Here is a 14,264-nt window from a genome sequence, read left to right as displayed (position 1 = left end):
TTGTATCAATAGCCTACATGAAAGATGATTAGAAAAACGAGAGAATTTATTCCAGTTGTCACATTAACGTTCCCTAATTATTGTTTTTGTTTACTTATAAAAGTCATAAACTACATTTTACAGAATGACTGACGTTAAAGCATTTAAATATAAAACCTACTCAAATGTTAAATCTGGGTTTAGCATGAAAAAACAATGATATTTGGGTTATTATCCGTCTACAGTCTACAAACCTGGGAGTTGAGCAGGGGACTATTGAATGACAGGTAATATGAATTCCATATCGATTCAATATATTTTTTTTATGGTGTTTCTTAAAAACTGCTTTTGAGTTAAACAATTATGCCTTTGTGTGTCTCGTGCGCAAAGGAGTAACATCTGATTCTGCGTTTTGGTGAAGACAATTTTGAGGATATTATTATATTTTCCCTCCAACTTTGGAAGAAGCTCTGTGAGACCTGATGTCAGAGCAAGATATTAAGCATCCAATAACTTAGCACTCAAAAACAGTGAGATTCCAGTTGAGTCATTACCAGTTTGTTCCAATGATTCTTACAGCATTACTAATGAAAAGCCAATAAAATTTAGAATCTTATCACACAAGATATGCACAAACACACACACATACGTTTGGTTCCCAGTGAAGTCCATTATGAAGAAAATCATGGAATGTTTTAATCAAAAACCTTAATTTCTTTTCAACTGAAGAAAGAAAGACATGGATATCTTGGATGACATGGGAGTGAGTAAATTATCAGCAAAAGTTTTTTCAAAAGTTAAATATTCCTTTAATAGTGAACTAACACATTCATCTGTGTGCTATTAGTTCGTTAATCAGAGTTTCTTGTTAATAATAGTTACTAGATTGTTAACATTGTGTTACTCATTGGTTCTTGTTTAGTTATTCATTAACGAAGGAACCGTAATACTAAAGTGTTGCCAGATTTTCTTTATATTTAAAACTCATGTCACACAGGGAGCAGACGAAAGGCTTTATTCCAGTGTGAATTCTCATGTTTGGTGGAGGCAATCCAGAACTACTGTTGGGGAAATAATAATCAGACCCGCCACAATCTGCCAGCGATTTGATTTCGCCAGTGGCGTAACTTTGTTTTAAAAAGTGGGTGGGACATGTGTATAAATGAATTAATCTCGTGACACGTAAATAAAAACATAGATCCGACTTTACATGTCCAGTGGAAATAGCCTTTTGGTGGGTTGGACACGATGACGATAGAGAAGCGTCAGCAAGCAGCTTTCCTTTAAAGGACAAGTTTGGTATTTACAATTAAAGCCCTGTTTAAAGATTGTTTCTGATGAGATAGAATGGTTAGAATTGTTTTTTAGACAGATGGAGATAGGTGCACAGGTACAATCCTTCAAAAAATGCATAAAACTTTTGTTTACAAAGACGTGAAACTCACCGAGTGGTCTGGGGTGTCCACTGATATGCTCACACAAAAATCGCCTCAAAAGATGCTTTCAAACAGGTGTTTTAGCATTCGTTGAAAAACTGTAGACCTATTTTTCCCAGACATTCTTCCGTTGAGAGCTTGAATAATAGACACTCCAGCCCAGTTGGTGCCGATAATGCACCTTTGCCAATTGCAAGCAAATCACTTGTATAGTGTAGCCTACCGCGACTGCATAAGTCTACAGAAAAAATATAAACAACCCCATTTCCGTTTCCGGCAGCGGAGTAATACCGTACATCACACAACACACAATACAAGTCAATCAAGTTGTACAGTAACAACTATAAAACCTGTTTGAAAAAAACAACAAAAATAACGACTTTATTTCAACTATTCGTTTATTTCTCCCTCTGCGCGAGTCAGATTACTAGTTTAATAGCGTAAGCTTCTGTTATTGTACGTCACACGCATCACACACACATGACCAGCGTCGGCCAATAGTGAGCCTACGTGTGACGTAGCTCTACGCAATCACACTACGTTAACTGACTAGAGGCGCATAGAGAAGGAAGTGAATAGTTGAAATAAAGTCGTTATTTTTGTTGTTTTTTTGCCCACAAAAGTGTTCTCGTCGTTTGATAAACTTAAGATTGAGCCCCTGTAGTCACTTGGACTATTTTAACGATGTCTTTAATGACTTTTCGGGGACAGCAAGAGCCAGTCCCTCAAGAAGCCTATGGACTGTATGCAGGAGCGATCTTAATATCTTAAATATCTTAATTTGTGTTCCGAAGATGAACGAAGGTCTTACGGGGTTGGAACAACATGAGGGTGAGTAAATACTGACAGAATTTTCATTTTTGGGTGAACTAACCCTTTAAGTCATTAATTACTCACCCCCATGCTGTACCAACCCCGTAAGACCTTCGTTCGTCTTCGGAACACAAATTAAGATATTTTTGATTAAATTTGAGAGCTGTATCACTACCACATTGGCTGCCTAAGGGACTGGCTCTTGACGGCCCAGAAAGTCATTGAAGAAAATGTTTAAATATCCCAAGTGACTACCGTGGCTCAACTATAAGTTTATCAAGCGACGAGAATACTTTTTGTGCGAAAAAACAAACAAAAATAACGAGTTTATTCGACTATTCCTTTTCTTCCTTGTTGGCCTGAAACGAGACTTCCTTAGATTTCCACGACGCATGCGCGAGAATTTCGATCTCTGCTTCAACTACTTCAGTTCAGTTCTCGCGCATGCGTCGTGGAAATCTAAGGAAATCTCGTTTCAGGCCAACAAGGAAGAAAAGGAATAGTCGAATAAACTCGTTATTTTTGTTTGTTTTTTCGCACAAAAAGTATTCTCGTCGCTTGATAAACTTATAGTTGAGCCACTGTAGTCACATGGGATATTTAAACATTTTCTTAATTGACTTTCTGGGCCGTCAAGAGGCAGTCCCTTAGGAGCCAATGTGGTAGTTATACAGCTCTCAAATTTAATCAAAAATATCTTCATTTGTGTTCCGACGACGAACGAAGGTCTTACGGGGTTGGTACAGCATGGGGGTGAGTAATTAATGACTTAATTTTCATTTTTGGGTGAATTAACCCTTTAACATGTAATGGGACCGCAGGGTAGACCAACAGTACAAATGTGCGCATCACACATGCAGGACATCAGTTCTGACTGGATCGCTCCCCAGATCGTCACTATCTAACATTTGCGTTTTTATTCGTTGACGAATATGTCAATAGATTTTCTTCATAGTTTTTGTCATTCAAAACTAGTTTTATTTAGTTATCGTCTCGTTTTTGTCTGTGAAAAAATGTCGTTGACGAAAATAATAAACGGAAACTTTTTTTATGGCATGTTTTGCAGACAGGCGATCCGTCTTCTTCAATTACACCCTTGTTATTCTTTGTGTACGCAAAATGCTCCCACAATGCTGACTTGAGGCGTTTTTTCTGTGGAAATGGAGCGTTGCTGCTTAGTCCCTCTGCCATAGTGACTGATGAGCACTTTCAGCTGGTGCAACTTTTTTTCGTTTTGTTTTAGTTGCCCGTGCGGAACACTCGGTGTAGCATAGTCTTTACGATTAATTAACCGTGACGTTTTAAATCGCAGTTAATTGTGAAATCCGGTAATCGCTGCATCCCTACATATAACAGAGTGAGAGCGTGCAGATGACACCTCAGTTCCATTTAAGTCTCTTCTCACACGGATGACATGCATAAGGCATCTCTTATGAGTGAATTCTCACATAAATATTAAATGTTTCTTTACGTTTAAAAGTCTTTCCACACTAAGAACAGGTGAACGGCTTTTCTGAAGTGTGAATAAGCACATGATAATTAAGGTATGATCTCTGTTTGAAACTCTTTCCACACTGAGAGCAGGAGAAAGGCTTTATTTCATTATGAATCAACATGTGCTTCTTCAGGCTTCCTTTAGATACAAAAGAGTTTCCACACTGAGAGCAGGTGAAAGGCTTGATTCCAGCATGAACTAACATGTGATTCTTTAAGTTTCCTTTGCGTGTAAAAGTCTTTCCACACTGAGGGCAAGTGAAAGGCTTTTCTGAAGTGTGAGTCACCAAATGATCCTTAAGATGTGATTTCAGTGTGAAACTCTTGCCACACTGAGAGCAGGTGAAAGGCTTTATTCCAGCATGAACTAACATGTGAGTCTTAAAGTATCCTTTACGTGTAAAAGTCTTTCCACACTGAGGGCAAGTAAAAGGCTTTTCTGAAGTGTGAGTTACCAAATGAGAATTAAGGTATGATCTCTGTTTGAAACTCTTTCCACACTGAGAACAGGTGAAAGGCTTGATTCCAGCATGAATTAACATGTGCTTTTCAAGGTATTGTTCACATGAGAAAGTCTTTCCACACTGAGAGCACGTGAAAGTATTATTTCCTCCAGGATGAATTAACATGTGATTCAAAAGGCTTCTTTTATGTTTGTAAGTCTTTCCACACTGAGAACAGGTGAATAGCTTTTCTGAAGTGTGAATAAACAAATGATCATTAAGGTATGATTTCTGTGTGAAACTCTTTCCACACTCAGAACAGCTGAAAGGCTTTATTCCATCATGAATTAGCATGTGCTTCTTCAGACTTTCTTTATGTTTGAAACTCTTTCCACACTGAGAACAGGTGAATAGCTTTTCTGAAATGTGAATAAACAAATGCTCATTAAGGTGTGATTTCTGTGTGAAACTCTTTCCACACTCAGAACAGCTGAAAGGCTTTATTCCAGCATGAATTAACATGTGCCTCTTCAGGCTTTCTTTACGTGAGAAAGTGTTTCCACACAGAGTACAGGTGAAAGGCCTTTTCTCTTCTGTTATTTGGATGCTGCTTTGTGAGCAACTGTTTTCAGTTTTGGAGCAACTCAATGGCTTCTCTCCAGCGGTGACATCATGAGCTTTCTGGTGATGTTTCTCCTCCACTTCATTCAGATCTGGTCTTTCCTCTTTCACTTTCACCAGGCCTAAAATGAAAAACATTAAAATGATGAAAATCAATTGGGACAGTTGGAAAATAAAAAAGTAAATTAGGGTATGTTTACACAACAACGATGGACTAAATATTTAAATGTTTTTTGCTTCACATTTTAAAAAAAAGTGGACAGATGACAACGTTGTCAAAACAATCCCTGTTCGAACAGATCCATGAAAACTAAAACTGCTGTATTATTCTTCATCTTCATGATTATGGAACAAAATACAGGCAAATGATAAGACTATAATACCTAATAGTGTTACAATAAGAACAGCCCTGACTCCTAAGCTCAATCAAGCTTTATTCAATGCTAAATAAATCATCACATTACTCTAATTATATTATTATTAATAATATTATTTCTTTTATTAGTAGTATTGCATTATCTAGTAAAGAGATTTACGTTACCAGTTAGAAACACTGACTGAATTCTCACCGGCTCCTCTTTTGCCGGGATGTTTCCGCTTTAAGTGCTCCGACATGCATGTTGTGCTCCCGTGAAAAGCAAGTTCCGCCTTGTATGTATTATACATAGACAGCATTGTTTGTTTTAGTTTTTGTGAAACTTTCCCAAACCTTGCTAGTTCGGATTTGTTTGCACTCCGTCATAATTCGCGCTATTTTTTTTCTTTTACCACAATTGCATTTGTGGCTGCATTACACTCTAGCGCCAAAGCGCCGTAGCGGTCAAATCGTGATAGTGCATGCCCTTACATTAGGTCAAGCGAGATCAAACGACTACTCGACAACAAATATATTTGTCGACAATTTTTTTTATTGTAAAATTTCGACTAATCGTTTCAGCCCTAATCTTAAGCCTGAATAGTGGAAACGAGGCTGACTCCAGCTCCTTTTTCGCCAGCTCCTTATTCGCCGAACTATTCGTTCCACCTTAAAAATGTGGGATGGTTGTTAACCCCTCCCCCTCGGTTCTTTTGCCCGTATTTCTTAAAGGAACAGTTGTATGGGGATTATGAGCCTGTTGATCGGGCAGCATTTGTCATTTAACAGTGCATGTATATATTTATACTCTTGTAAAAATATATTTTATGCCTCTGTAAATGGTGTAAACTATGTGGTAAATTCAACCAAAGGACTTATTTTGTATTTAAGTTCAATCTCTTACTAAATGTATTTTAAAAGAAAGGAGAAAAGTGACATTATGTTTCTAACTGAAAATTAATGTTATGTAATTTATATTCTTTATTAGAATTTATTGTATATTTATTAGACTGGAGTAATGGATAACTTCTAATAAAGAATATAAATTACATAACATTAATTCTCAGTTGCAAACATAATGAAAAAAAAAAACAGGAATGTGCAGGTGTAGATAATTAATTATTAAATGAAATCTTGCATTACAACATTTTCTGATGTGTTATTGTTGAAGTATGGTACCCAGAAAAGTTCTCAAAAAAGGGGAACATAGAGGTATAGATAAATTCATTATTAAACGAAATCCTGCATTAAAAATTTTCTGATGTTTCATTGTTGAAATATGGTACCCAGAACAAGCCTCACCATTGCAACTTTACATGCCGACAGAGCATACTGGAGGTGTCATTTCTTTATTTTTTTCAAAAGTTCTCAAAAAAAGGTGAACATAAAGGTATAGATAAATCCATCCTTAAATGAAATCCTGCATTATCACATTTTCTGATGTGTTATTGTTAAAATATGACACCCACAAAATGACTCTCCATTGAAACTATATGTGCCGACAGAGCATACTGGAGGTGTCATTTCTTTATTTTTTCAAAAGTTCTCAAAAAAAGGGGAACTAAGAGGTATAGATAAATCCATTCTTAAACCAAATCCTGCATTTCAACATTTTCTGATGTGTTATTGTTGAAATATGACACCCAGAAATTGACTCTCCAATGAAACTATATGTGCCAACAGAGCATATTGGAGCTGTCATTTCTTTATTTTTTCAAAAGTTCTCAAAAAAAGGGGAACATAAAGGTATAGATAAATCCATTCTTAAACCAAATCCTGCATTTCAACATTTTCTGATGTGTTATTGTTGAAATATGACACCGAGAACATGCCCCACCATTGAAACTATATGTGCCGACAGAGCATACTGGAGGTGTCTTTTCTTTATTTTTCCAAAAGTTCTCAAAAAAAGGGGAACGTAGAGGTATAGATAAATCCATTCTTAAACTAAATCCTTCATTACAACATTTTCTGATGTGTTATTGTTGAAATATGACACCCAGAACATGCCCCACCATTGAAACTATATGTGCCCGCAGAGCATACTGGAGGTGTCATTTCTTTATTTTTTCAAAAGTTCTCAAAAAAGGGGAACATAGAGGTATAGATAAATCTATTCTTAAACCAAATCCTGCATTTCAACATTTTCTGATGTGTTATTGTTGAAATTTGACACCCAGAAGATGACTCGCCATTGAAACTATACGTGCCAACAGAGCATACTGGAGGTGTCGTTTCTTTATTTTTTCAAAAGTTCTTAAAAAAAGGGAAACGTAGAGGTATAGATAAATCTATTCTTAAACGAAAACCTGCATTATAACATTTTCTGATGTGTTATTGTTGAAATATGACACCCAGAAAATGACTCGCCATTGAAACTATATGTGCCAACAGAGCATACTGGAGGTGTCATTTCTTTATTTTTTCAAAAGTTCTCAAAAAAAGGGGAACGTAGAGGTGTAGATAAATCCATTCTTAAACCAAATCCTGCATTTCAACATTTTCTGATGTGTTATTGTTGAAATATGACACCCAGAATTTGACTCTCCAATGAAACTATATGTGCCGACAGAGCATATTGGAGCTGTCATTTCTTTATTTTTTCAAAAGTTCTCAAAAAAAAAAGGGAACATAAAGGTATAGATAAATCCATTCTTAAACCAAATCCTGCATTTCAACATTTTCTGATGTGTTATTGTTGAAATATGACACCCAGAAGATGACTCGCCATTGAAACTATATGTGCCAACAGAGCATACTGGAGGTGTCATTTCTTTATTTTTTCAAAAGTTCTCAAAAAGGGGAACATAGAGATATAGATAAATCCATTCTTAAACCAAATCCTGCATTTCAACATTTTCTGATGTGTTATTGTTGAAATATGACACCCAGAAATTGACTCTCCAATGAAACTATATGTGCCAACAGAGCATACTGGAGGTGTCATTTCTTTATTTTTTCAAAAGTTCTCAAAAAAAGGGGAACGTAGAGGTATAGATAAATCCATTCTTAAACCAAATCCTGCATTTCAACATTTTCTGCTGTGTTATTGTTGAAATATGACACCCAGAAATTGACTCTCCATTGAAACTATATGTGCCGACAGCATATTGGAGCTGTTATTTATTTATTTTTTCAAAAGTTCTCAAAAAAAGGGGAACGTAGAGGTATAGATAAATCCATTCTTAAACCAAATCCTGCATTTCAACATTTTCTGATGTGTTATTGTTGAAATATGACACCCAGAAATTGACTCTCCTTTGAAACTATATGTGCCGACAGAGCATATAGGAGCTGTCATTTCTTTATTTTTCCAAAAGCTCTCAAAAAAAGGGGAACATAAAGGTATAGATAAATCCATTCTTAAACCAAATCCTGCAGTTCAACATTTTCTGATGTGTTATTGTTGAAATATGGTTCCCCAGAACATCCAACTTTATGTGCCGACAAGCATACTTAAACTTTATTTCATTAGTTCTCCAAAAAACTTTAAAAAAAGCACATATAGGTGCCGATATTACTTTTTTTTTCTTTGTAGAACTTGTGAAATGATAGTCATATTTCACATACAGTTGCATGTTCTGGGTACCATATTTCAACAATAACACATCAGAAAATGTTGTCATTCATAAAATTCGTTCAATAATGGATTTATCTATACGTTCCCCTTTTTTTGAGAACTTTTGAAAAAATAAAGAAATGACACCTCCAGTATTCTGTCGGCACTTATAGTTTCAATGGCGAGTCATTTTCTGGGTGTCATATTTCAACAATAACACATCATAAAATGTTGAAATGCAGGATTTGGTTTAAGAATGGATTTATCTATATCTCTTCGTTCCCCTTTTTTTGAGAACTTTTGAAAAAATAAAAAAATGACACCTCCAGTATGCTCTGTTGGCACGTATAGTTTCAATGGCGAGTCATCTTCTGGGTGTCATATTTCAACAATAACACATCAGAAAATGTTTAAATGCAGGATTTGGTTTAAGAATGCATTTATCTATATCTCTACGTTCCCCTTTTTTTGAGAACTTTTGAAAAAAATAAAGAAATGACACCTCCAGTATGCTCTGCGGGCACATATAGTTTCAATGGTGGGGCATGTTCTGGGTGTTATATTTCAACAATGACACATCAGAAAATGTTGAAATGCAGGATTTGGTTTAAGAATGGATTTAACTATACCTCCACGTTCCATTTTTTTGAGAACTTTTGAAAAAAATAAAGAAATGACACCTCCAGTATGCTCTGTCGGCACATATAGTTTCAATGGAGAGTCATTTTGTGGGTGTCATATTTTAACAATAACACATCAGAAAATGTGATAATGCAGGATTTCATTTAAGGATGGATTTATCTATACCTTTATGTTCCCCTTTTTTTGAGAACTTTTGAAAAAATAAAGAAATGACACCTCCAGTATGCTCTGTTGGCACATATAGTTTCAATGGCGAGTCATTTTCTGGGTGTCATATTTCAACAATAACACATCAGAAAATGTTATAATGCAGGTTTTCGTTTAAGAATGGATTTATCTATACCTCTACGTTTCCCTTTTTTTAAGAACTTTTGAAAAAATAAAGAAATGACACCTCCAGTATGCTCTGTTGGCACGTATAATTTCAATGGCGAGTCATTTTCTGGGTGTCATATTTCAACAATAACACATCAGAAAATGTTGTAATGTAGGATTTAGTTTAAGAATGGATTTTTCTATACCTCTACGTTCCCCTTTTTTTGAGAACTTTTGGAAAAATAAAGAAAAGACACCTCCAGTATGCTCTGTCGGCACAAATAGTTTCAATGGTGGGGCATGTTCTCAGTGTCATATTTCAACAATAACACATCAGAAAATGTTGAAATGCAGGATTTGGTTTAAGAATGGATTTACCTATACCTCTACGTTCCTCTTTTTTTGAGAACTTTTGAAAAAATAAAGAAAAGACACCTCCAGTATGCTCTGTCGACACATATAGTTTCAATGGTGGGGCATGTTCTCGGTGTCATATTTCAACAATAACCCATCAGAAAATGTTGAAATGCAGGATTTGGTTTAAGAATGGATTTATCTATACCTTTATGTTCCCCTTTTTTGAGAACTTTTGAAAAAATAAAGAAATGACACCTCCAGTATGCTCTGTCGGCACATATAGTTTCATTGGAGAGTCAAATTCTGGGTGTCATATTTCAACAATAACACATCAGAAAATGTTGAAATGCAGGATTTGGTTTAAGAATGGATTTATCTATACCTCTACGTTCCCTTTTTTTTGAGAACTTTTGAAAAAATAAAGAAATGACACCTCCAGTATGCTCTGTCGGCACATATAGTTTCAATGGCGAGTCATTTTCTGGGTGTCATATTTCAACAATAACACAGCAGAAAATGTTGAAATGCAGGATTTGGTTTAAGAATGGATTTATCTATACCTCCACGTTCCCTTTTTTTTGAGAACTTTTAAAAAAATAAAGAAATGACACCTCCAGTCTGCTCTGCAGGCACATATAGTTTCAATGGTGGGGCATGTTCTCGGTGTCATATTTCAACAATAACACATCAGAAAATGTTATAATGCAGGTTTTCGTTTAAGAATGGATTTATCTATACCTCTACGTTTCCCTTTTTTTAAGAACTTTTGAAAAAATAAAGAAATGACACCTCCAGTATGCTCTGTTGGCACATATAGTTTCAATGGCGAGTCATTTTCTGGGTGTCATATTTCAACAATAATACATCAGAAAATGTTATAATGCAGGTTTTCGTTTAAGAATGGATTTATCTATACCTCTACGTTTCCCTTTTTTTAAGAACTTTTGAAAAAATAAAGAAATGACACCTCCAGTATGCTCTGTTGGCACATATAGTTTCAATGGCGAGTCATTTTCTGGGTGTCATATTTCAACAATAACACATCAGAAAATGTTGTAATGTAGGATTTAGTTTAAGAATGGATTTATCTATACCTCTACGTTCCCGTTTTTTTGAGAACTTTTGGAAAAATAAAGAAAAGACACCTCCAGTATGCTCTGTCGGCACATATAGTTTCAATGGTGGGGCATGTTCTCGGTGTCATATTTCAACAATAACACATCAGAAAAAGTTGAAATGCAGGATTTGGTTTAAGAATGGATTTATCTATACCTTTATGTTCCCCTTTTTTTGAGAACTTTTGAAAAAATAAAGAAATGACACCTCCAGTATGCTCTGCGGGCACATATAGTTTCAATGGTGGGGCATGTTCTGGGTGTCATATTTCAACAATAACACATCAGAAAATGTTGTAATGTAGGATTTAGTTTAAGAATGGATTTATCTATACCTCTACGTTCCCGTTTTTTTGAGAACTTTTGGAAAAATAAAGAAAAGACACCTCCAGTATGCTCTGTCGGCACATATAGTTTCAATGGTGGGGCATGTTCTCGGTGTCATATTTCAACAATAACACATCAGAAAAAGTTGAAATGCAGGATTTGGTTTAAGAATGGATTTATCTATACCTTTATGTTCCCCTTTTTTTGAGAACTTTTGAAAAAATAAAGAAATGACAGCTCCAATATGCTCTGTTGGCACATATAGTTTCATTGGAGAGTCAATTTCTGGGTGTCATATTTCAACAATAACACATCAGAAAATGTTGAAATGCAGGATTTGGTTTAAGAATGGATTTATCTATACCTCTTAGTTCCCCTTTTTTTGAGAACTTTTGAAAAAATAAAGAAATGACACCTCCAGTATGCTCTGCGGGCTTATATAGTTTCAATGGAGAGTCATTTTGTGGGTGTCATATTTTAACAATAACACATCAGAAAATGTGATAATGCAGGATTTCATTTAAGGATGGATTTATCTATACCTTTATGTTCACCTTTTTTTGAGAACTTTTGAAAAAAATAAAGAAATGACACCTCCAGTATGCTCTGTCGGCATGTAAAGTTGCAATGGTGAGGCTCGTTCTGGGTACAATATATTTCAACAATGAAACATCAGAAAATTTTTAATGCAGGATTTCGTTTAATAATAAATTTATCTATACCTCTATGTTCCCCTTTTTTGAGAACTTTTCTGGGTACCATACTTCAACAATAACACATCAGAAAATGTTGTAATGCAAGATTTCATTTAATAATTAATTATCTACACCTGCACATTCCTGTTTTTTTTTTCATTATGTTTGCAACTGAGAATTAATGTTATGTAATTTATATTCTTTATTAGAAGTTATCCATTACTCCAGTCTAATAAATATACAATAAATTCTAATAAAGAATATAAATTACATAACATTAATTTTCAGTTAGAAACATAATGTCACTTTTCTCCTTTCTTTTAAAATACATTTAGTAAGAGATTGAACTTAAATACAAAATAAGTCCTTTGGTTGAATTTACCACATAGTTTACACCATTTACAGAGGCATAAAATATATTTTTACAAGAGTATAAATATATACATGCACTGTTAAATGACAAATGCTGCCCGATCAACAGGCTCATAATCCCCATACAACTGTTCCTTTAAGAAATACGGGCAAAAGAACCGAGGGGGAGGGGTTAACAACCATCCCACATTTTTAAGGTGGAACGAATAGTTCGGCGAATAAGGAGCTGGCGAAAAAGGAGCTGGAGTCAGCCTCGTATAGTGGAACCTGATTGAGGTGCTGAGGTCCTTGAGCCCTTTGAGGCAGCAACCGTGTTTCTGAGAGTACAGTTATAATACATTACACTCTCTGCACTCCCACAGCTAGAGCACAAACTTAAGAACATACAGAGTCCAGATCTTTAACTTATTAGCGCCTTGTTCTTAAATTAAGAAATTCAAGACTTTGAAAGATCCATGATGTGCAACATGTTTAAAGCTTTGTTAGATATGTACCACAACAGTCATTAGAGATGAATGAAGAATACACACAAACCTCCTTGTTCCTCGTGTTTTATTCTCCAGGTTTCTGGTTCACTCATGTCCTCCTCACTCTCCTCTTTAACAAACACCATCTTCACAGCAGCAGATCTCAGTTCAGTTGATACTCCTCCAGATATTCCTGATTCAGAACTTAGTCACGTATATGAGGATGGGAATATTACAGGCATTTATTGACCTGATTTAAAATGTATCTTTCTGTACACTAAAAGTACATTTCTAACAGTTTGTATTAGGCCAGCAACGCGACAAAACAGCAGAGATCTTGCCGAAAACTAATCTTCTTCCTCTGAGGTGGTGGTCGGCAAACAAACGCATGTGTCTTACCGCCACCGACTGGACTGGAGTGTGAAGCGTCGAGAGGAGAGGAAAAATATGGGGAAGAAATTATTTAGCTCGTATAGAAGCTACATTGCATTTTCCCTTTAAAAATAGATTTGCACAAGAAGAGAAAGGGACTTAAAATGTATTACAATCGTATGGGATTCGAGTTGCATCAATGAAAGAGGATTAGAAAAACAAGAGAATTTATTCCAGTTGTCAATTATTTCTGTAAAAATCACAGAACGTTCCTTAATTGTTATTTTTGATTACTTATAAAAGTCATAAACTACATTTTACAGAATGACTGACGTTAAAGCATTTAAATATAGTAAAACCTACTCAAATGTTAAATCAGGGTTTAGCGTGAAAAAAACAATGATATCCTCATTATGCGTTTACAGTCTACAAACCTGGGAGTTGAACAGGGGACTATTTAAGGTAATGTGAATTCCATATCAATTCAATGTGATATTTTTGATGGTGTTTCTAAAAAACTGCTTTTGAGTTTCAAACTTGTCATTGAGCTCGATGTTGCATTTTGCAGCATTATGCCTTCGTGTGTGCTGTGCAAAGGAGTAACATCTGATTCTGCGTTTTGGTGAAGACGATTTTGAGGATATTATTATATTTTCCCTCCAACATTAGAAGAAGCTCTGTGAGACCTAATTTCAGAGCAAGATATTAAGCATCCAATAACTTAGCACTCAAAAACAGTGAGATTCCAGTTGAGTCATTACCAGTTTGTTCCAATGATTCTTACAGTAGTTAAAATAGGAAAAATAACGTTCGGAAAAATAGGTCTACGTTTTACAACGAATGCTAAAACACCTGTTGGAAATCATCTTTTGCAGCGATTTTTGTCAGAGCATATCAGTGAA

The 14,264-nt window shown here is 35.4% G+C and overlaps 1 protein-coding gene across 1 annotated transcript; it reads right to left on the bottom strand.

The window, feature by feature from the left end:
• Window positions 1-2,978: 2,978 nt before the first annotated feature.
• Window positions 2,979-13,908, bottom strand: LOC120472002 (uncharacterized). Its single transcript, XM_039661980.2, has 2 exons — window positions 13,058-13,908; window positions 2,979-4,908 (listed from the first exon to the last, which is right to left on the bottom strand). The coding sequence occupies exons 1-2, from the start codon at window positions 13,134-13,136 to the stop codon at window positions 3,719-3,721; spliced, it is 1,269 nt and encodes a 422-aa protein (XP_039517914.2). The 5' UTR covers window positions 13,137-13,908; the 3' UTR covers window positions 2,979-3,718.
• Between the last annotated feature and the right edge of the window lie 356 nt (window positions 13,909-14,264).

The sequence above is a fragment of the Pimephales promelas genome, chromosome 3 (assembly GCF_988280905.1).
Source record: "Pimephales promelas chromosome 3, fPimPro1.hap1.1, whole genome shotgun sequence".
Lineage (NCBI taxonomy): Eukaryota > Metazoa > Chordata > Actinopteri > Cypriniformes > Leuciscidae > Pimephales > Pimephales promelas.
Note: the sequence above shows the minus strand (reverse complement) of the source record. Positions and strands in the feature narration are given on the sequence as shown.

Bases quoted from the DNA above. Each gene is read 5' to 3' on its own strand.
- LOC120472002 (XM_039661980.2), bottom strand. From the start codon at position 13,136: ATGGTGTTTGTTAAAGAGGAGAGTGAGGAGGACATGAGTGAACCAGAA. The intron at 4,909-13,057 runs GTTTGTGTGTAT...TTTTCATTTTAG, and splicing joins AAAACACGAGGAACAAGGAG to GCCTGGTGAAAGTGAAAGAG.